The 22,634-nt window shown below is 37.8% G+C and overlaps 2 protein-coding genes across 4 annotated transcripts in view; one reads left to right on the top strand and one right to left on the bottom strand.

Moving 5' to 3' along the window:
* The window catches only part of LOC105331599 (serine/threonine-protein kinase mTOR), a 29,237-nt gene extending 11,508 nt beyond the window's left edge, over positions 1 to 17,729 (bottom strand). Inside the window, exons 1-44 of one of the 3 annotated variants that reach the window (XM_066078245.1) lie at positions 17,622 to 17,729; positions 17,090 to 17,369; positions 16,735 to 16,970; positions 16,502 to 16,603; positions 16,238 to 16,336; positions 16,001 to 16,135; positions 15,782 to 15,844; positions 15,502 to 15,669; positions 15,308 to 15,420; positions 14,964 to 15,143; positions 14,694 to 14,822; positions 14,434 to 14,597; positions 14,221 to 14,304; positions 13,967 to 14,085; positions 13,776 to 13,872; positions 13,368 to 13,573; positions 13,062 to 13,268; positions 12,853 to 12,945; positions 12,525 to 12,659; positions 9,459 to 9,594; positions 9,031 to 9,278; positions 8,738 to 8,824; positions 8,354 to 8,521; positions 7,928 to 8,040; positions 7,535 to 7,790; positions 7,288 to 7,431; positions 6,805 to 6,905; positions 6,629 to 6,670; positions 5,297 to 5,459; positions 5,074 to 5,207; positions 4,895 to 4,970; positions 4,445 to 4,584; positions 4,121 to 4,221; positions 3,887 to 4,002; positions 3,698 to 3,775; positions 3,359 to 3,592; positions 2,935 to 3,066; positions 2,715 to 2,833; positions 2,366 to 2,483; positions 2,120 to 2,272; positions 1,774 to 1,871; positions 1,541 to 1,637; positions 1,303 to 1,401; positions 1,003 to 1,125 (exon numbers count right to left, since the gene is read on the bottom strand). In XM_066078245.1, the coding sequence (XP_065934317.1) occupies positions 1,003 to 1,125; positions 1,303 to 1,401; positions 1,541 to 1,637; positions 1,774 to 1,871; positions 2,120 to 2,272; positions 2,366 to 2,483; positions 2,715 to 2,833; positions 2,935 to 3,066; positions 3,359 to 3,592; positions 3,698 to 3,775; positions 3,887 to 4,002; positions 4,121 to 4,221; positions 4,445 to 4,584; positions 4,895 to 4,970; positions 5,074 to 5,207; positions 5,297 to 5,459; positions 6,629 to 6,670; positions 6,805 to 6,905; positions 7,288 to 7,431; positions 7,535 to 7,790; positions 7,928 to 8,040; positions 8,354 to 8,521; positions 8,738 to 8,824; positions 9,031 to 9,278; positions 9,459 to 9,594; positions 12,525 to 12,659; positions 12,853 to 12,945; positions 13,062 to 13,268; positions 13,368 to 13,573; positions 13,776 to 13,872; positions 13,967 to 14,085; positions 14,221 to 14,304; positions 14,434 to 14,597; positions 14,694 to 14,822; positions 14,964 to 15,143; positions 15,308 to 15,420; positions 15,502 to 15,669; positions 15,782 to 15,844; positions 16,001 to 16,135; positions 16,238 to 16,336; positions 16,502 to 16,603; positions 16,735 to 16,970; positions 17,090 to 17,321 (5,838 nt within the window). In that variant the 5' untranslated portion in view covers positions 17,322 to 17,369; positions 17,622 to 17,729. Of the gene's footprint in view, positions 1 to 1,002; positions 1,126 to 1,302; positions 1,402 to 1,540; positions 1,638 to 1,773; positions 1,872 to 2,119; positions 2,273 to 2,365; positions 2,484 to 2,714; positions 2,834 to 2,934; positions 3,067 to 3,358; positions 3,593 to 3,697; positions 3,776 to 3,886; positions 4,003 to 4,120; positions 4,222 to 4,444; positions 4,585 to 4,894; positions 4,971 to 5,073; positions 5,208 to 5,296; positions 5,460 to 6,628; positions 6,671 to 6,762; positions 6,906 to 7,287; positions 7,432 to 7,534; positions 7,791 to 7,927; positions 8,041 to 8,353; positions 8,522 to 8,737; positions 8,825 to 9,030; positions 9,279 to 9,458; positions 9,595 to 12,524; positions 12,660 to 12,852; positions 12,946 to 13,061; positions 13,269 to 13,367; positions 13,574 to 13,775; positions 13,873 to 13,966; positions 14,086 to 14,220; positions 14,305 to 14,433; positions 14,598 to 14,693; positions 14,823 to 14,963; positions 15,144 to 15,307; positions 15,421 to 15,501; positions 15,670 to 15,781; positions 15,845 to 16,000; positions 16,136 to 16,237; positions 16,337 to 16,501; positions 16,604 to 16,734; positions 16,971 to 17,089; positions 17,370 to 17,483; positions 17,502 to 17,621 lie in introns of those variants that run through there. The other 2 variants (XM_066078243.1, XM_066078244.1) reach the window with 2 other exon arrangements.
* A 139-nt stretch (positions 17,730 to 17,868) lies between these two features.
* LOC105331598 (ubiA prenyltransferase domain-containing protein 1) lies at positions 17,869 to 19,199 on the top strand. Its single transcript, XM_011433861.4, has one exon. It carries the CDS (start codon positions 17,906 to 17,908, stop codon positions 18,887 to 18,889), a length of 984 nt encoding a protein of 327 aa, XP_011432163.3. The 5' UTR covers positions 17,869 to 17,905; the 3' UTR covers positions 18,890 to 19,199.
* Positions 19,200 to 22,634: the final 3,435 nt, after the last annotated feature.

Raw genomic sequence — 22,634 nt, 5'->3', positions numbered from 1 at the left:
GGTTGTAATATTGGAAGTGATATTTATTTTCATCATGGATGAACAGTGCATTCATTTTGCTTTTAAAGGTGCATGTCTGTCTCCTATTCTATTGGGACATAGCGAAGGGAAGGGGATTGGGGTGTTTAGCACTTAATTCTTATAACAATAGATTGTTTTAATACTTAGATTATCCTGGGAGCATAGTGTGTTGTTGACACATTTCTTATTGAAGTGCAAACTAATTGGAGTAAATTGTTTAAATGATTAAAAACTCTTCATAACAACACTCTTAAAAATGTTATGAAATTGTGCTGTTATATTTAGTAATACATGTATTAACAATTCAAAAATGAATTTTTTAAAAACTTTTTTAATAATACAATTAAAACATTTTTATCTCAAGAATTATTTCTTTCTTCTTTAAAAATAAATTTAATCAAATTCAATTTCAACTATTCATTTATTCATCAGATTTAAAAAAGTGAACATGCATAAATAAGCATAGTAATGTAAAGTAATGCCATGTAATGCCAGCATTACACTAGATTTTGGAAAGTAATTAATTACATTACCATTACTTGTAATGCTAGTTTTGTGGCATTACACATTACTAGCATTACTTTGAAAACATGTAATGCATTGCAATGCATTACCATTACATTTAGCATTACCCCAAGCCTGATAACAAACATAATGTTATATATGTATAAGACATTAGGATCTTACCAGCTTGGCCTGCTGTACCAAAAAAACTAAATCAATTACAAATTCTGCTTATTATTTGAACACAGTTTCAAGGAAATTACTACCATATTTGAAATTGGTATGTGACATGACTAAGCAGGTGCTACTTGAAAATGATGTACAATAAATGTAATAAATGCAAATAAAATATGAAATTGTTGTGGAGCATAAGAAGGTATTTTTTGTGACTAAATTTCTGAATAGAAAGAACTTACAATATTGTTTAAGTAACAAGTATAATGTTATATGTGTATAAGACATTTGGATCTTAATTACCAGCATGGCCTGTTGTACCAAAGTGTTGCTGTGTTCACACATGTTCTTCAGGATTTTGTTGGCTGCTGTTTGGCGGGCAGGAACGTTAGACTTGGAGGCCACAGTAAGGGGGTAAATCAAGGCCTGATATACATGTAACAATCTTAACATCTTGAATCAGCCAATTCAATCATCAACTTCATTGTACATTCAAATAAAGCCAAGAATGTTGTAGAAAATGCATAAAGTGGAAGGCAGGTACTTTATAAGTATAATTTAATTCTCATACTTTAACTTTAATTATTACTTAAGACAAATTACCTGAGGGTGAGCCTTGCCGATGTCGATCAAGAGCTGACTGATGAGACGACTGACCAAGGGGCGTGGAATGTCAATCCTGGCAATCAGTTGAGGAATCACCTACAAATAAAAGGAAATAAGTCATCTTTCTCAAGGTAACCCTAAAAAAATACACTCACATGTACATGTATGTACTAATAAAAGGAATAGTTTCCTCAGCTTTTTAAAATCCCTGGGTTGTAAGAATCCCACAACTTACCTGCAGCCAGTTCTCCACCTGTATGGTTTTCAGTCCATCATTCAATGCCTCATATACCTCTAACCACTGACCATAGTCAAACATCAGCGTCAACAACCTACAAGTTAATAGGAAAAAAAAATGAAGCATGTAAATTCCCTCTTCCTGGGTTTCTCCAACAGCATGAAGAGGTAATTAATACATGTATAGAGTCATGATGCCTACAATGAGTTGCTGGAATCTACAGAATTTACCTGAGTGTGTCCTGTAAACTTTTATTCTGGGACAGAGAGATGGACCTAAAGAATCCCTGTACAGCTAGAACACAGTATTTATGCATCTTGGAGGCAGTCTGTAAGCAAAGAAACAAGACTGGTAAAAATGCAACTCTACCAAACAAAAGATCAACTTTAGTTAAAACTATGAGAGAGATAAGGGTAAAGACTAAAGGGAGTCTACATATTGTGGTTTCTTTAATATTCAGTGGTATCAAATTTATTGGATAAACATGTTGTAAAATACAGTTTTGAGGATACATGTATACATGTATCTTATTCAGATGAAAATCTAATCTTTCAAATATTGTTTAAAACATATCACCGAGACACTGGTGTCCGTCTTTGGTGAGAGGGGCGCGTCTCCTCTCCCCGGAGGGCCAATATCTCCAGGGGACTGGGGCTGATTGCCCGACTTCTCTGATTGTTTGTAAAATAAGACTGCTTCATAGTTGATTAGAGCCCATCCATGCCACGCCTACAGTAAACACAATACAAAAATCAATCCAATTTTTTTTTTTTAAGTTAACATGGTGAATGGGAATATCTGCCTGAGGAATCTCCTGCTTACCTTGTACCAGTATTTGTCGTACTCTGTGGCCAGGCTGTAGTACTCTAGAATCTGGGTCACTGATTCCTCGTTCACTCCATACAACATGTCCGCCCAGTCTCCAAGCTTCAGGTAACACCTTCATTATAACAAAATAAGGAAAAATTGTACAAAAAATGTCAAACAGAGTCCTCCACATCATTACGTAAGATAAAAGATATTTACATGTAAGTAGGTCTGGAAAGTCTTAAAGTAGTGTGAACATTCACAAAATCAAAAAATTTGACAATTTAAGTGATTTCATCATAACATGTTACATGTATATAACTGAAGATTATAACTATGATTTTAAAATTTGATGAATAATTACCTGGCCAGCAGCTTGTTCAATTGAGTTCTTTGTTGAGTATCCTCAGGCGTTATCAGTTGGAGAGCCCGAGTTTGAAGTGAGTGTTGGACAAAATGTTGCAATTTACCATAAGCTTCTTTCTGCAAATTTTGATTTTTTTTATGAGAATGTTGCTACATTTCAATTAAATCTGATAAATGTAATACCCTTACATATGACTGTAGATTTAATAGTCTTTTACCTTCTGACTACTCTTCCACATGTGTTTGAGGTAAGCAAAGGTGACCTGAGGGTTGGTGGTAGGAATAGGCTTATCACAGTTCTTAGCAGGGTCCATTCCCAACAGCATCACCAGAGTCTTCTGGGAAAGGGCCTACAATTTCATAAATTCTTTGATAAAAAGAAGACAATACTTTCCTAATTACTAATAATGTAGATGAACATGCAGAAATTCCCTGCAAACAAACACAAAGAGCTGCTTTAGTCCAACAATGGAGGAGAACTGTTGAAACAAGAGAGGAATGTAGCTAGATAGTCTAGCTTGAATGCTACAAATTCAGAATGCTGCAAATTCAGCATCTAAGGACAGAAAAAATTTAAAGGAAGTATTACGGCCTACTGTGCCTTCTGACGTAGAGAGAATTTACATGTAGTCTACCACTGACCAGTCTTCCACTCTTCCTGCATAGGCTGGCGTACTTCAGCCATGTTTTCATGTCTTCCAGGGGCGACACAACCAGGGAGCGGACCTGGATGATCTTCTGCCAGTCTTCCACCACGCGCTGACAGCCTTGGAGGCGGTCCCACCACATGTGCTTGATGGCCTCCTGTCGTTCGGGGACCAGTTTAAACTGCATGACCTCCTCAAGCTCCGACAACATCTGGACATTGACCATGGCCTGGATAACAGAATTAACTCCATAATATAAATAATGTCCTACAAAACCAGTGAAATGAGTTGGGAATATGAGATTTGGATTTAGAGATGTAAAAAGAGTGTTTACCCCATAGGCTCTGTTGTAGCTCTCCCCTGCCATAGCTGTCAGCTCTGTGTCCAGAATATCTCTGGCTTTGTCAATGCACTGAAATAAGATGCATTGGTATTCTTAATTCCCTTAGCCATAACAATAATATAGGATCACATTTGATTTTATCAATTTTTTAAAAATGTTCAGTACTGACAGAATGCATACCTGTTGTGCTAACTGGTAGTTCTCTGTATGGAGAGCGAACACAGCGCGGTAGAATGCCCCATTGTAACTGTTCCTGGGGATCAGACACATGTACTCCTCCATACTGTCCCACTGACCTACATAACGCAAAACAGTTACAAATCAATCTCTTGGCCATAGTGCCCCACTGACTCATGTAATACACAAAGAGGTACAACTCAACCTCTCTGCCTGTTCCAAGGACTCCTTACTTACCCAGTCCCCAGGCAGCTGAAGCAGCCATTCTCGCCATGTCAGTGCGATTCTCATCACTACTGGTCCCCCACTTCTCACAGGCAATCTGATGAAGGTGACCCCTGGATAAAAAGGTACAAGATGTAAAATGATCTTTGTATCTTAACTTCAGGATAGAGAAATAGAAAAAAGAGAATAAATCATGGAACCAAGTCTCAGAATAATCAATTACACCAACACAATGAACTGTACTTGAGCTTCTGTAAGTACATGTCCATTATGTCAAAAGTATCCATTTATTACACACACATCAAAATGAATAAGCACCCTCTGTTATAAACCTACCACTCTGCTAATGCCTCTAGACATCTCATTCTGCCCAGAGTCAGGTTGAAATCCTCAGGTTTCTCCTCCTGTTTTTTCTCGTAGGCCTCTAGAGCTTTATTCCACTCGTGAAGCTTCTCATACCAGCTTTCTTGTACTTTCTACCAATGGCAAGCATTCATCAATTTACACGTATATTAATTTTCCAGCATCTTTTGTTAACATTTACAAATTTATCGTTTATTTAAGATAATGGAATAATATAATTCTGGATGAAGACAAATGTTATAGTTTTGTTTGTTGCTTTATGCTATTTTTTATCAATGAATAACAAATACTGGTACTGTTTTGATGATAGCCTTAAGTTAGCCTACTAGAAAAAATAAAAATAATTGGGAGCTCCAAACAATTGTCTATTTATACATGTACATCATGAAAATTTCTAATTATTTTGATGTTATTAAGTCATACCACATCAGTCCTGTGATTCTGTGCGTACTGTAGCACACCAGAGGCTGACTCGGGCTGCTGAAGCTTGTTGTTAATACTAGAAGTAAACAAAAGGTACATAAAAGTATACACGTAAGAAACAACATGTTGTATTTAGACAAAGTGGCCTTTACATCATTCAGAAGTCACATGACAGTCACCTGATCAGAGATTCGAGAGTGGCTGTGGTGGGTCCCCGGTGGAACTCCTCTTCCTTGTAGTGTAGAGCCTTGGCATACGCTCGGCACCTCATCGCCCGAGATCCCAACAGTGAGGTATCTAATGGCAAGGGCCCCTGAAAGATTCAATCATTAATTCATTATGTGATTGATAAGTTATTAAAATTTATGACATCTGTGACCTCATTTCTTCTTTGTTACTCACTTTATCACAGTGTTCCATGAATTCTGCCAGATTAAGAAGAGTCTGAGTGATCTCGGGTATTTCCTGAGATGTGAGGGCTTGCTCGAGACTAAGAATGAGTTCATCTTGCTGAGCCTCTGTAAGTTCAGTCCAGCAGGACACAAAGGCAGCATTGAACAGATCTCTGAAAACCAAAACTCAATTTGTTATCTTTGACTACAGGGATAGAACAGGTATAACTTTAAATTGAGAAAGCAAAGTTTTGGTTATGAGTTTCAAGCATTAGTCATCATATTTAGTAAGCTCCTCTGGAGAGGAGATGGGGATTACTTGGCAAGAGACTTATAATGAGATGGGGACCAACTTGGCTAGTAAGTTGTAATGGGATGAGAACTTACTTGACCATACTTTGCCAGTGAGTTGTAATGAGATTGTAAGATAGGGGCTTACTTGGTCAGTGAGTTGTATTGAAATATTGACATACTTGGCCAATGAGTTGTATGAGATGGTGAGATTAGGACGTACTTTGCCAGTGAGTTGTAATGAGATAAGATATGGACTTACTTGGCCAGTGAGTTTTAATGAGATGATAAGATAAGGACTTACTTGGCCAGTGAGTTGTAATGAGATAGGGACTTACTTGGCCATAGAGTTGTAATGAGATAGAGACTTACTTGGCCAGTGAGTTGTTATGAGATGATGAGATACGGACTTACTTAGCCAGTGAGTTGTAATGAGATAGGGGCTTACTTGGCCAGAGAGCTGTAGGTCTGGGCCAGAGCCCAGCAGGACCTGAGGGCAAGGGACAGGGACTTACTTGGCCAGTGAGTTGTAGGTCTGGGCCAGTGCCCAGCAAGACCTGATGGCGGGGGATGGGGACTTACTTGGCCAGTGAGTTGTAGGTCTGGGCCAGTGCCCAGCAGGACCTGAGGGCGGGGGACGGGGACTTACTTGGCCAGTGAGTTGTAGGTCTGGGCCAGTGCCCAGCAGGACCTGAGGGCGGGGGATGGGGACTTACTTGGCCAGTGAGTTGTAAGTCTGTGCCAGAGTCCAGCAAGACCTGAGGGCGGGGGACAGGGACTTTCTTGGCCAGTGAGTTGTAGGTCTGTGCCAGAGCCCAGCAAGACCTGATGGCGGGGGATGGGGACTTACTTGGCCAGCGATTTGTAGGTCTGTGCCAGAGTCCAGCAGGACCTGAGGGCGGGGGATGGGGACTTACTTGGCCTGTGAGTTGTAGGTCTGTGCCAGAGTCCAGCAAGACCTGAGGGCGGGGGACGGGGACTTTCTTGGCCAGTGAGTTGTAGGTCTGTGCCAGAGTCCAGCAAGACCTGAGGGCGGGGGATGGGGACTTACTTGGCCAGTGAGTTGTAGGTCTGTGCCAGAGCCCAGCAAGACCTGAGGGCGGGGGACGGGGACTTACTTGGCCAGTGAGTTGTAGGTCTGTGCCAGAGTCCAGCAGGACCTGAGGGCGGGGGATGGGGACTTACTTGGCCAGTGAGTTGTAGGTCTGTGCCAGAGCCCAGCAGGACCTGAGGGCGGGGGATGGGGACTCTTTCAGGAGCTCTATACTCAGTCTCCTCAGCCACTCCATCCAGTCTTCCTTGGATTCCTTTCTCCCAGCTTCCAAAGCCTGAAACAAAATGAAAAAATTATAGAACAGTGGTTATTTTAACAATACAAAGTTTCTTTAACCATCCTCCCCTTAACCAAATGATTATTTCTTATAGGTCTACAAAGAATTTCTGTAAACAGATTCAAATATTTCTATTATTACAGTATTAAAAAGAATCATCACAGAAAATTTGTATGTACATTGTACATAATATATACATGTATATGTATATAATTGAACATGTACATGTACATTGTTTGGATGTTTCTAATAGGTCCTTCAAATGTAAATTGATCAGATTAATTCTGGTCTATAGTTAAATGTATTTCTATACTTGACTGAATATTCTATTACAACGGAATATCTAACCAATAAACAACAATATCTCAGACCACCTTACCTTTTGGAGATTTATAAAGCTGACATGAAGCTTCTTAATCACAGCTGTGTCTGCCATCGATTCACTAGATTCTGTTGCCTTCCCACGATTCTTTCTGTGCTTCAATAAAATAGGATCATCTTCTTCCTCAGCAATGGTTGATGCCTAAAGGTAAAGACACAAAAGAGTGAAAATTCCAGAGTCTATAAGATGATATTTTGTATTTAAGCTGTTAACATACTATAATTATAATAACATTTTGACTGACCTTGAGAATCCTTGCCATTAGAATGAAGTATCGCTGGTGAGCTATCTTGTGTTTCTGTATCACACGTTGGACCATCGGAATGAAGATAGTGAACTTTGGACCCATCTGCATCACCATGGCACACAGTGTATCCATGGCGGCTGTCTGTAACTCAGGCACAGAGTCCAAGGTTCTCACAAGGGGATGAATGATCCGGGAAGCAAACTCTGTCAGGTCAAGGGTCAAGGTCAATTTATCTACCGTTTCCAAGGCAATCCTAAAAATAGAAACAAGAAACTATAATGTACTTTGTGAGTGTTAAAAAAAATATATACAATTGATTCAGAACATATGATGAGCTTTTAGGGAAATTATAAATATCAGATTCTTTTTTCTGTTGATTTATGCACTGACCTTTTGACTGAGAGAGGGACATCTGGGCTGTCAAACAGCTTCACCACAGGAGGGAGAAGTAGATGGAGGTAGTCATCAAGGTTAGCCCCAAACAACTGTAGGGCATTCAGTAACTGTAAGGAACAGAGTCTACATTTAGCATAGCAACATATACATAAAATATTAGGACAAAATATCATCGAAGGTAAATATTGTTTTATTTCATTGATAAAGTGCTGTAACACTGGTAATTCCTAAAATGTATTACCAAAAGTAATCCCTACAATGTATTACCATAGGTAATTCCTACTATGTATTAACACAGGTAATTCATATAATGTATTACCACAGGTTAATCACACTAAGTATTACCACAGGTAATTGAAAATGACCTGTGTTTGTATCACAGGTAAATCTTACAATACAAGACATTGACCATGTACAGACCTTGCCGGTGACTGCCCGGTTGTCGCTGGAGTCCTGCATGAAGACTTTGAGGATCTGGGGGATGATCTGGGGGAGGTAGATCTTGAACTCTGTCCCCAGGGCCGTCACAATCTGCTCCACCAGGTTAATGATTGTGTTCTGCATAGTGCTGTTGGGACTCCAGTACTCCTACATTGGTCAACCAAAGTTTATTTGTTAATGTTTTTAGAAATTGTCTCAATACTACAGTAATATCATATTTGAAGATCCTTGCTTGGTTTAGTTGTAATACAACAACAAGAAAATATTTCCATAATACATTTTGTTGTTTATGAAATTATCCATGTACATCGTATGTATGATAACTTGAAATCAATCAGCTTAAAAATATTGTAAGGACTGTACCTTTATAATGGTGAAAATATCATTGAGGTAGTTCCTGATGTGTTGCTTCACGATCGCAATGATGACTCCCAGTTGTTGGAACAAGAACTGTTTAGAAATAACATTAACATATTTTGTCAATATTTGGTAAATAACAATCAAACAATTGGCATGGTGTACATAATAAAAGTATTGTGACAAATGAGAAACAACTTCAAATAATTTATCAAGCACCCGTTATGACCACACCCACTTCATAACATAGATCTTCATTAGAGTAAACTTGACATGATCTAGCATATATAACTACTGACCTCTCTAAACGTCTGATCCGCGGACCGGATGACCGCCAGGTAAGCTGGGATCACCTGCTGGATGTAAGGAACACACTTTATTCCCAGACTCTTGAAGATGAAGGTGATCGCCTGGACCACCATTGTGTGGTGCTGTGAGAGAGATGGATCACGGATTATCCGCATCAGTGTTGCTATGGCAATGGCTGGATAGATTTCCTCCAGAGTGGTAGAAGCGGTCATGTTGGCTAACATTTCACTTGTGTTTTCTGGATAGAAACATACACATGTACTGAATGTATTATATTTTTTGGTATCAATATTACTTTACCTCTACATTGTATAAACATAATAAGAACTTTTCAATTAATTTAGAACAGTTTTCTTTGTCAGACAATAAGATATGAGTCAAGCACGAAAAAAGTTTACAGAGACTATAAAGGTCTCACCAGGCTGGGTGCTGTCAGAGGATAGCTTTGTGTCCGATGCACTGACAGAGTTGGATTCATTCCTCTGAATCATTCCCTGGTTCATCTTATGTTTGTGGGGATCAAGTGCTCCAAGCAAACCAAGTACACGGATCACCTATAAAGCCAATACTCAGTAATAGATATTGTTGATAAAACAAAACAAGAGGCCCATGGGCCACATCGCTCACCTGAGGAACAATAGTTATGATAAAATCAGCTCAATGGAGTCATAATACAAACTATCTGGACAATGTACAATAATACATGTAGATCCTGTATAAATAAAATCCATTTTCCCCTGGATATTCTTATGTTTATAATCATTAGTCCCTTTTCTAACAGGATGATTTTATAGTCATATCATATGTTGAGTATTGCAGTTCTCAAAAAGATCCCTAACAATAGTTTATATACGGGATATAAACGTACATCAAACTCTGAACCTTCTCATGAGGCCAAAGAATTGTCCTGGGGCCAAAGTCTTAACAATTATAAAGAATCATCTGGCTGATTAGTTTCTGAGAAGATTTTTAAAGATTTACCCTATATATTCCTTTGTTAAACTTTGACCCCCCCCCCCATTGTGGCCCCACCCTACCCCTGGGGATCATTATTTTCACAACTCTGAATCTACACTACCTGAGGATGCTTTCACACAAGTTTCAGCTTTCCTGGCTGATTAGTTTCTGAGAACAAGATTTTTAAAGATTTACTCTGTTTATTCCTATGTAAAACATCGACCTCCCATTGTGGCCCAAACCTACCCCCAGGGGTCATGATTTTCACAAATTTGAATCTACACTACCTGAGGATGCTTCCACACAAGTTTCAGTTTTCCTGGCTGGTTTCTGAGAAGAAGATTTTTAAAGATTTACTCTATATAATCATATGTTAAACTTCGACCCCCCATTGTGGCCCCAACCTACCCACAGGGGTTATTATTTTCACAACTTTGAATCTACACTACCTGAGGATGCTTCCACACAAGTTTCAGCTTTGCCGGCAGATTAGTTTCTGAGAAGAAGATTTTTAAAGATTTACTGTATATATTCCTATGTAAAACTTCGATCCCCCATTGTGGCCCCACCCTAACCTCGGGGGTCATTATTTTTACAAATTTGAATCTACACTACCTGAGGATGCTTCCACACAAGTCTCAGCTTTCCTGGCCGATTAGTTTCTGAGAAGAAGATTTTTAAAGATTTACTTTTTATATTCATATGTTAAACTTCGACCCCCCATTGTGGCCCCACCCTACCCCCGGGGGTCATGATTTTCACAACTACCTGAGGATGCTTCCACACAAGTTTCAGCTTTCCTGGCCGATTAGTTTCTGAGAAGACGATTTTTAAAGATTTACTCTATATATTCATTTGTTAAACTTCGACCCCCCCCCCCCCCCCCCATTGTGGCCCCACCCTCAGGTGAGCTAAAAAGGTTAAGTTTACAATTCAATAAGTTGGTTTCTGGAAGAACAGACTTTGAAAATTTTCGTAATAAATATTGACAATTTTTTTACTTTTTTAATCTGTAGCTTTTAAGATCTGTGTACAAACATAGAATTGTGAGCAAATCTCTGTATCTTGCTTATAATTCGAAGCTTAACACTCAAATATGGTTAGTAAATAGAAATTGTAGGGTAACAATTAAACACAAGAAACATGCACTAGCTACATGTATAACAAATAAAGAACACAATTTATTTTTTCGAAATGAATCATATATATACATGTATATACCTACATATTTCCGTCAGCGATATCAAACTCTATTTAAACTGAATAAACTCGAGAAAATGCCGAGCATCTCAACAAAACCTATTGCATTAATCTACCATTACGCAAAAGACAATGCCGAATTACCGATAGAATGAATTGTACTTCAGTACCCCTACATCAGATATTGCTTAATTTGCGCAGGTAAACTGTTAACTGTTTGATTTACCGAAGTCTCTGTTTTATTTGATACGTAAAAATCACGAAATACAGACGATAGTTCCCAGGTTACAAAGCATAAATAATGAAAACGAAACGAAAATCAGAACAAGCTAACACCAACGTCATGTGTGAAAACTGTCAACGCATTGAAATATTTAGCCTTAATTTACTTCACAAAATCGGCACCAATATATTTTGCATGTTTCAAAAATTTCCCTTCATACGCGAACGGTTGCATAGCAAGTAAATTCATCATAGTCAGATCGACCCTTTTTCGTATGATGTCATGGCTGCTTTAAACAAAGAACCTCGTTTTAGAAGTATGGAATACGAGTCTTGGTAAAATGGGTATGCAAACCCAGGCCGTGGCAAAATAAAAGCCGGGGCAGATCGGCAATCGTCAATTCCAAATACGCATTATTTTGCAGCAATTTTTACAGCGAATACAAATATACTGGTCCATCAAATACCCTGAAATTTTAATGAGATTGGCAGATTAATACCTGCCAATCTTTTGTTTTGCTCAGACCAAGTCTTGCCTACCCATTTTACCGTAGGTAATTCTTACCGTATGCCGAGCCCGAAGCTATTAAACTGATTGAAACACGCATTTCCTTTATTATTATTTTCGTAATAACTCAGATTTGAATCAGAATTAGCACTTAATTTTTGCAATTTATATTTTCCTTCCCATAAGGATAATTTATGCTAAACTACGTTGAATTGAACTAATTAGTTCTTGAGAAGAAGATTTTTAAAAATGCACCCCCCTTTTTCTACAGTTTCAAGGTTTTCTCCGCTTTGAATACAGATCGGACTTTTATTTCTGCAATTTATATTCGCCCTCACATAAGGATGCTTTGTGCCAAATTTGGTTGAAATTGGATAAGCGGTTTTAGAGAAGAAGTTCAAAATGTAAAAAGTTTACAGACGGACAGACGGACAGACGGACGGACAGACGGACGGACGGACGGACGACGGACAAAATGTGATCAGAATAGCTCACTTGAGCTTTCAGCTCAGGTGAGCTAAAAACAGAAAGATATTTAAAATCATTACAAATGAATCATTTATTTATCAAACAATTGGGATAATGTTATAAACTCACCTCTCTTCTAATTCCTGTAGCTTGCTCTGTTTTCAAGAAGTTAAGGAGTACTTCCAGCAATGAGGGGTAGCGTTTGTAGGGCTCGATCACGTATCCTGTACTCTCAACCAGCTGTCCCAGGGTCCACAGTGCAACCTACAGGTACGCATTGAATTAGATGTACAAGTACATGAGTATCATTGCATTTTACATTTCACTGATAAAAGAAATGCAACTTGTATGGTACAATTTCTGCGATAAAGAGGTACATGTATTAGTGTTTCAATAGCAGCAGAAAATTCAAACTTGCACAGAAGAGGTATCAGATTTTTTATGAAACTTAAGTTACCTCTCTTTTCTGTAGAGATGACGAGTCTTGTAACATTTCCAATATCAAGGGAAGTAACTCATCCATCCACTTCCTCATCTCTGTACCACTGACCTACATTTACAACCAAGGCAACTGTATTGAGTCACACAACAGAACTACAATATGTAAATAGAAAAAGGAACAGATGGTTTTGTGTAGCAGTTTCTTTACACTTGTTGCCCCTCTACCTGTGCCTGTTCTCCTATGGCGACCAGTACACTGATGGTGACGTTGGGGTTAGGGTCGGGCTCCTTCAGTTTGGGGATCAGGGCGTTCAATATGGGTTCCATGTACGGGCGCACCAGGCGGGCAGCATTAGCCACCAGGTGGCCAAGCATCTTAGCGGCTTGTTCTTTGTTTCTTCCCACCCCACTGTACTCCAACTCTGTTCTGATCTGTGCATAACATAAAAGTATTCAATTCAATTGGTATGAAATGTTTTTTCTCAATGTCAGATAATGTAAAAAAAAAAAACCAACAAAATCTGTGAATACCTGAATAAGTGTTTTCCTCAAAGAAGGCATGACATATGCTGGGTTTTTACTGCTAAGTCGACCAATGATACAAATTGCCAGCTCACGAATCTCGAACACCTCATCATTCAGGGCCACAAACAAAGCAGACAGATTCTCTGCTTGGGCTAGATGAGGATCGAACCGGTCATCCATAGAGACCAGAACACAGTATCTGATGTCAGAATCTGAAACATCAAAATGTTTATCACCAGATGGATCAGCATGAATGTACATGTAAGAGTATCTTTGAAATGGCTTCCATGTGAGGACATTTATGGTGCCCCAATATATGCATTGAATTTGGGACTTGCATGTACATTTTGAGGAGTTAACCTTTCTCCCAGTTTCAATGACCTACATTTATAATGACCCCCTCCTCCCACTCACCTGTGTCTGTGATGCCCACTACCAGCAGCTTATGTAACACCTCAGCCACTGTATTCATGGCCGCTATGCTGATCTGTCCTTGACTATTGGCAAGCAACTGAAACAAAAACAATCAAAATGCATTTTTTTCTGTATTTAATATACAATGTATAATGACTCTCTCACAAGAATGACTACAGTGTGTGTCATACCTGTAGGAGAGGTGTCAGCAGCCTAGCACAGGTACGGACGGCTTCCATGCGTATCTCCTTGTGGTCACTGGACAGGTACTGCTCAGCACAATGCTGGACAAACTGGGTCAAAGAGTGGCCTAAAATACCAAAACAAATAAGAATGCATTATAATATGAAAAGATTAAGAACTCTAAAATTCAAGCTAATTTAAAACACAAAATAAGGCTCCAAAATCTTCATGTGTAATGTAAAATCACAAAAAAATTGCTCACCTTCAAAATCAAAGCTTCCCAGAGTTTTTAATGCCAGTGTTATGCTTGTGGCATCTTGGATGTCTGCCAAATTTGTTAAAGAGGCTAAAATAGAACGAAATGAAAATAAGCTTTCTTTGGAATCAAAAGACAATCAAATGACCAAACCTTTAGATCAATAAATAATAAATATTGCATAATCATGACAATAAAACAAAAGTAAAAAGACTTTACCTGACATAGGGAAAGGCTGTAGGGGACTTTTGGGGGCCCCAGGGTGGCGGAGTTGTCTCCCCATTAAGATGAGTGAGAGGTTCTTCAGCAGCCCTTCCTGAATTTCTTTCTTTAGTTGTGGGATCTGTATGGCCAGATCACGAAGGGCTGCAGTCAAAGCAGGACTGAAGAAAAACAATCAACATCACATAGCAGTGAATAAACTTAGAGAGGTGAAATAGTGATAAAAAAACAATAATTCTTTTTAAGTTTTTTCTTACCTCAGACCAGTCGCAAACATGGAGTCTAACAGATCTCTGACATCCTTAATCATGGCTGGGCCTACAGCTCTGGCCAGCATGCTGATACAGGTAAAAACTGATGGATCCACCACCATATTCTTCTGTTTCCTGTGATTTATTAATGAATACATATTTTTTTTCAAATCTCATTTCATTAATGCTTAACTAGTCAAGAAAGCTGTAAATTTAAAGTAAATTCATAAGCATCGTAAGAGAGGGTTCAAGCAGTGAATACTTCACTAGACATACTTGGCTGGTAGGTCTTTGGGAGGGAGGGAAGCCCTGATGACCTCCAGGATCCCGGGAAGGTATCGGACAATGTTGTCCTGGACAGAAATGGCCAGTAGTCCAATGGCCTGGAATGTGGAGGTCTTGTCACGTGTTGTTTTCAGTGACCCCAACAGGAAGTTGATTGTATCATCCAGGTACCTTGATCCAAATATTGACAAAATGCAAACAATATCAAATTAAGTTAGAAATACATTTTATTTGTTAAAAGATTTCTTGAAAAGTCATAAAAAAGTACTTATAGTACATAACATTGTATATAAATTCAGGGCCATTGGACATTCAAGACCAAATTCATCACTTACAGTCGGGAGAATTCATGTGGTTTAAAGGCGGCAAGACGTGGAAAGATAACTTGTAGAATCAGCTGGATGTGAACACTCTTGCTGTTCTTGTGTCTCAAAAGTAGGGCACACACCTTCAAGACAAATAACCTCATCAACATATACTGTACAATATTGGTCAAGTATCACTGGTATTTTTCTTTCTTTAAATGTACCTTATCAAAATGACTTTCGACAAGCTGTTTACAAGTTCGGCTTTCAAAACTGATTTTCTGCATGTTATGCCGATTGCCAGACATAAAGTTGTTGATGGGGAATGCTTTGTGTTGGAACTGCTGCAGGGCTAGAGAACTGGAGGGTGATTTGTGGGTCTTTGACATCTCCTTAAAAGTAAAAAGTATATTCTATTGTGATATACATGTATTTTGCATAAAATTAAGAACAAACAGCTGAGTCATCATTATATAACATAAACATCTAAATGTCCTGACAGACCTTAAGAGTCCTTTCATGTTGATACTGCTGGTTAGTTATATCTTCCATTTCCATTCTTAGCCTCTGTTGATGAAAATTGAGTATTAAACATTAATGTAGTACAAATGTATAACATAAAACCAAATCTTAAAAATCTCCATGTAAATTTAATAGAAACGCCTTCATCAGATCTAACTGACAAGCGCTTCTGTGCAATGATTTAAACCCTTTTCCTATTACCTCTCCCTCAATATTACTACATCTCAACAGTTCATTCATTATGAGAAGGGATCCATGAGCCCAGTCATCTCGAGATAGTTTCTTCTCTCTTCCCTGCAACTCATCATACAGTTTCACAGCCTCATCATAACATTGCTAATAAAAGAAAAGATTTGTTTTGTGTAAATCAATGATAATCATGTACATTTGGTATCAAATCTTAAGGTTTGTAGTAATAATAATGCAATCACTACATACCCTGTACCACTGAGCCTTCTGAGTGGCCTTGCTCTCTCGCTGTGAGGTTACCGCCAGAGCGGCCCTCAGGGCTGCAACAGCTCCTTCTCTGATGTTGGGCTAAAATTTACAAAGTCAAAATCATAACTGATTTCATGTACGTTATTACAAAATTCTTGGACATATGTAGAAAATCTTAATTTCTACTCCTACCTACCCATATTTGTATTTTAGTTTTCCACAAAGTTAAAATACAAATGTAACTTCTATTAAATTAAGTCTTACCTTCGGATCTCTAACAGCATTGAAAATACAATCAAAAAACTGCTGTACTTGTTGAAAGAAGAATGTTGGGGTATTTACAGCAAGTTCTTTCAGCACCAGAACCTATGAAATATAGAAAAAAATTATGTGACGTACATACAAGAAAAATTGTCATTCAACTTTTGTTTATCTTTGGCAAAATCAGTTTAGTTTTTTAACTTCCAATATAAAAATAAAAGAGATGATTGACTCACAGCAGCTAGTCGCTTGCTCTCCTGTCGATCACTAGTTAACCACTCTAAGGCACGCTTCACTTCATGCTCCACGTACTCTGCAGCATAGGAGCCTGAGGAGTAGGCCAGCCAGCCCACTGCCCGAGCAGCCATCTCCATGACTGATACATCATTGGACGGCAGAAGATTCCGAAGGTAATTAGAGAACCTACTTATTCTGGTGGAGGTGTTCCCTACATCAACTCCAGTGAGACTAACTATAAAAGGGAAAAAGTTATTTTTTTCTAAAGAATAAAAAGACTAGTAAGTCATATTTCAAAAATCAAAATAACTTTCTATTATAGTGCATATCATTATGTCATACAACGTTACATACCTATGGCCAATATTCCGCCTTTGCGCTCATTCATATCTGAACTGGATACCATTTCAAAAATGAAATGGTTGAATTTATCCATGAAGGTTGTGTGGTACTCGGAGGGCATTTCCCGTAACTCAGTGACCACAAAGCGGTATAAATCCATGGCAGACTTATTTCTAACATCTTCATTTTTATTTTTTAACCCTGTCACAAACTGGGTTATAATTTCTTGCAGATGTTGTGTCATATTTATAATTTAACCTTTACACTGGCCTATATTCTTCGAGATGAGCATCTAAAATAAAAGATTTTATTTAATCTTACACCACTTGCAGAAATTTTAACATGTCTGTTAACTACTACTGAACATCAGTTAATGGGGTTATGGTAATGTGATTATGTGCATTACCGTGCATTATGATAAATACTAGGCTAAAGCTTCGACAAATCGCCTACGCCCCCAAATACTTCATCATAAACTCCGCATCTACTTATGACACTCGATTAAACAAACATGCATATATTTAGCTTGTAATATAAAACCTACAAGGTTCCATGGAAGCTTTACGATAATAAAAACAACGCAGTTTAAGACATCTCATATAATAACAATCATGCTTTCCTTGATCAAGTGCAACCGGATATAAAAAGTTTTACGACAATTAGCAGGACAAGTTTTGTTTTTAGGAAGATCCAAATGGCCAAATGCATTTATTTCTAAAGTATAAAAGATCACAAAATTTCAAGTCTAATCCTAAAGAGTACAGATTTATTTCATTCATTTTTGGAAAATTTTACGACATTGTATCATTTCCGTTTTCTGTTCTGACCATGAGTACCAAGCTTGGCAAGCATGACGTTAACGGCACAGAGAATTACACGAGCCATTCTACAAAGACAGATCGGACTAAAATGTCTTCATTTTCCTTGAATCTCAGAAAGTATTTTGTGGCCCTCCGTCCGTGGTCTTTTACTGCATCATTGACGCCAGTGGCCCTGGGAAGCACCCTTGCCTACAAAAGTACAGGGGACTTCAGTATCAGTGTCTTTTTGGTGACTTGTCTGTCAGCATTGTCAGTTCATGCAGCTGGGAACTTAGTGAACACTTATTTTGATTATCTGAAAGGCATAGACAGCAAAAAGACCAGTGATGACAGAACATTGGTGGATAATGTTCTACCCCCAGCTGTTGTTTCAAATCTAGGAGCATTATTTTACATAGTAGGATGTCTTGGATGTTTCGTATTGACAATCATCTCTCCAGCAAAGATGGAACATCTTGCTCTCATGTATTTTGGAGGACTGTCTTCGAGTTTTTTGTACACAGGTGGTCTTGGACTGAAGTATATCGCCTTAGGAGACTTGCTGATATTTCTCACGTTTGGACCACTGACCGTCATGTTTTCATATCTTAGTCAATCAGGTCAGTTATCTATGATGCCAATTCTGTATGCACTGCCACTGGCTCTGAACACTGAATCGATTCTGCATGCCAACAATACTAGAGACATGGAATCAGATCGAAAAGCTGGCATTGTTACCATGGCCATACTTCTTGGGAAAACTGGATCATATTTCTTCTTTGCATTTTTATTATTTGTGCCATTCATTATGTTTGTGTTGATGGGACTCCATTTCTCATTTTGGATGTTTATACCTTTGATATGTGTTCCAGAGGCCTTCAGTTTAGAGCGTGTTTTTCGAGATGACAATTTGCAAAAACTTCCACATAAAGTAGCTAAATTGAATTTAGTATTAGGAATTTTATATACTGTAGGTTGCATCTTATCTACCAAAACTGCTTTTGTTCTATAAATAGTATCTAGATGTTGTTCATTTTGTGATTTTGGTTTTGTTTTACTTTAAAAAAAAATATACTATTCTAATTTGACATGAAAGTTATATTGCATGATTTAATTTGAATTGAGACATTACAATCAGTACCGGGTAGATATTTTATGGATCGTAAAAATTGCTTGTGTTTTACAGTATACCAGCATTATATTAATTTGCATGCAATGTTCACAATGTATATTTATTAGCCATGACTCATGAATATTTGTCAATCTGTGTAAACATACTGTAAATTCATTGTGCATTTATTAAAAATGACTGAAGCTTTCAATTATGAAATTTTATTTCAAAGTAAACCCTTTTCACTGCCCATGATGGCTGATTTTGAAAATAAGTAGTTGCTAATGGAAGTTGATCTACAGTATTGTATACCAAAGCTTCTGAGTATAGATGTATATTTTTACACAGTTTATTAGTATACAACAAACAATTAAATTAATAAAATTCATGGTGGCCAAATTTCACAGATTGTGAATTTTGTGGAGTGGCATGTAACAAATAAGACTTTGTTTAATAATCTGTTGAGAATGTGAATACCAATGTAATTCCAAGAAAATTGAGCCACCACAAATTCAGCTTATCTTGCTTACTGATCTCAGACTGGCATTTTATGAAATTTAATACACATCCTGCTTGTCTCATTGATAATTTAATAGGAGAAATTTTTATACCTGAATGTAGTATAGATGTAAAATTTGTTAAATCTTATGTTTAAAGATATCAATTGTCCATAAGTGCTTGTGATTTGAGGATGTAAAATTGTGCATTATGAAAAAATTGTTCACATCTGTTTAACATCTGTTCATCTTGTTCAGATGATGGCTCAGCTCAGATAAAAGATTTATATTTTGACACCTGGGTTGAACAAACTTGAACTAATGAGATTAACACCTACATTACCAGGAATTTATGTAATCTATGAATCATTTGGTATTATTTTATATGATCATTTTGTGCAACTATGCCAAAGAGCATCCCATCAAACAGACCTGCAATCAAAAGTCAAAATCAGTGTAAAGATCAGCATGGGATAGGTCCTGCTAAAAATTAATACATGTACAAATGTATATGTACTTTTGCAATAAATACAGAAATTTATTTTTTTTTCAGAAATCACCTTGAAATATTTAAACATTGTTAAAATTTACATTGCTAATTTTTTCCTACAGATCACCTGCTTTGTTTCTCTTTTACTCTGGTATCAGAGTGAAAATATAGATAATTATGAGTGTCACACATGCACTAAAGTGGTTAATACCTGCAACTTTTAAAATGTGACTATTATTTTGCATGTCTAAAATCATAATTCATTATATTTCTGTAAAGTTGGCATAAACCATACCATTTTGGTCAAAGAGGGCCGTGTACATGTAGTTACTCAGGAGTAGATCTACCCCACTGACCAAAGCACTCAATACCAAATACAGACAAAGTACTGGTACATCTATTGTATTTCCAGATTCATATTCCATGCAGATTTTCAAAGCTGAGCTCCAAGTTCATTGAACCTTATCTGGAGATATGCTTGAAAGAAGTTTCAATTTTATACTCATTTAAAAAAATTGGGGTCCAATTCAGCTTCCGAGTCATTACTGGTATTACGTCTATCTAGCTGCATTTAGTTCAGGTAGGACCTATTTCTATAATTTGGGAATCAGATATACAAAATTGTACCTGACCAAAGCAAACCATTCTTGCTAACCCATGATGAAAGCAGGTATGTTTAATAGACAGATGAATGTCGTTTAAAAACACAGAATGCGACCATCTTAAAATCTCCTTTTCATTGATTTAGTTAGCTGCAGGTCTCCGAATTTTTTCAGACCGGGAGTTACAGACCTGCATCTATGATTTAGTTAGAAATAGATACTCTTTCTAATTGACAAGGTTATTTAAAAATGCTTGAATTCGCCCAGTCTTTAGTCTTCCGATGACAACGAAGGCGAAATTAATATGGGGCCAATATTTCCCTGTATACAGTACTAAGTATTCTGTTTCTTTATTAAAGAAAATCCTTTTTGATTACCGAAGTTAAAACCAGGAACATTGAACAAGTCCAGATCACTGGTGTCGGAAGCAAATTGAAAGTGGAGGGGGGGGGGGGGGGGGGCTAGACTGATCCTCAGAATTATTGAGAGAAAAAAAACTAATTCCCAAAATCATGAAAATCCTTATCCGGGGGGGGGGGGGGACCTATACTTCCAAAGCATTCCAGAATCATGGAAATCCTAATTCGGGGGGGGGGGGGAGCTAGTATGCCTTTAACTCCAACTTCTCAATCTTTCAAACGTACATTACGGAACAATTATGTTTCAACAATTACGAAAAAAAAAGTGGGGGGGGGGGGGGGCTTAACCCTCTATTCGGCTATGTGCCTAATGGTTTGGTCTAACTTAGCTAAACCCCCGGTTCCGACGCCTTTGCAGATTATGTCATGCCTAAAACGGGTTGCGACCAGATTTTGATCTAAGAAAGGCAAAAGGACCACAACGGTAACTTGTTAGCTGTAAGCTTTTGCCGCTTAAGGTTTTGGATCATTAAGGTCAGAGTAACGCTTCTGTCAAATTTAAGTGGAGTTGGGCACCTAATTCAATACCAACATTGGCGCGAATTACGTTTCACGCAACCTCTTGCCATTCAGACAAGTTTTAGCTGATTATATGATTATCTAGGCCTGTATCGGAAAGACTTTTCATCTCATCTATATTTACATAAGGTAGAAAAGATTGCTTTGGTCTTCAAATGACTGTGTCACGGTGTGAAATTCAATCTTTCGGACTATTTTTAATAAATTTGTAAATTATGTTTTCGGACTTTGTGTTAAAAACTTTTCATCTATTTCGACAACTGTTTTATAAACGTTATAAATTCCGCGCAGCATTAATCCCACCTGAGGCACAATCAGTGATAGACAGCTAATCTTTTAATTGACTTCTGTTTATGTTTATTGACACTTAAGCTTCTTTCATCTTATTAATCCTTTTATGTACATGCTGCTAAAATGTCCCGAGTTACTCAATAGCTGTTTGATAATTGATTTACTTACATCTGTACTTCTTATGTTAATCCTTCATTGTGTTGTTCCATTGTTTATTATATATTATTCTGAATTGTAAATTATAGTCAGTTGGAATCAGACCTTCGGTGCTGATACATACCGAACTCACGTAAAAGTATATTTCATGTAAAGTCTATATAAAAGTCTGAAAACTAAAACGCGTGTTGGCTTGTTGGAGGTTTTATGAGGCTGGGTCCAACAACAAGAGAATAAGCTCACGGTTGGCCCTGTATTAGTCCTGTACGGGAGAGAGCGCCCCGTAATAACTGCCCCGTTTCCTCATAGTCGATCTTGTTTCCCAAAGTATGTTTTCATTGTTTTTACAGAATTTCATATGCATATATTTACATCTACCGAGTACATATGTGTTTTTCTGCAATGTTGCCACCTTCTTACCCTGCATGAATCACCAAAGAGAGCATTTTATTTTTAGGTAATTTCCGGGAAATTTTAGGTGACTGTAGCGATTTCAACACTCTGAATTTTCCGAATATCACTGTTTACCCGATACGCCTCTTTGACAAAAAATTCAGACCCAACCGTTCTTTCATATTGCTTGTCTTCACTCTTGATACATGATTGATCTTTCAATAAATAAGTCTGACTCTTACCTCGCTTGTTATGGAAATCGGATCAGTTCTCCACGTT

This window comes from Magallana gigas, chromosome 3 (assembly GCF_963853765.1).
Source record: "Magallana gigas chromosome 3, xbMagGiga1.1, whole genome shotgun sequence".
Classification (NCBI taxonomy): domain Eukaryota; kingdom Metazoa; phylum Mollusca; class Bivalvia; order Ostreida; family Ostreidae; genus Magallana; species Magallana gigas.
The sequence above is the reverse complement of the archived record's forward strand: the minus strand, read 5'-3'. Positions and strand labels throughout refer to the sequence as shown.

Bases quoted from the DNA above. Each gene is read 5' to 3' on its own strand.
- LOC105331598 (XM_011433861.4), top strand. From the start codon at position 17,906: ATGAGTACCAAGCTTGGCAAGCATGACGTTAACGGCACAGAGAATTAC.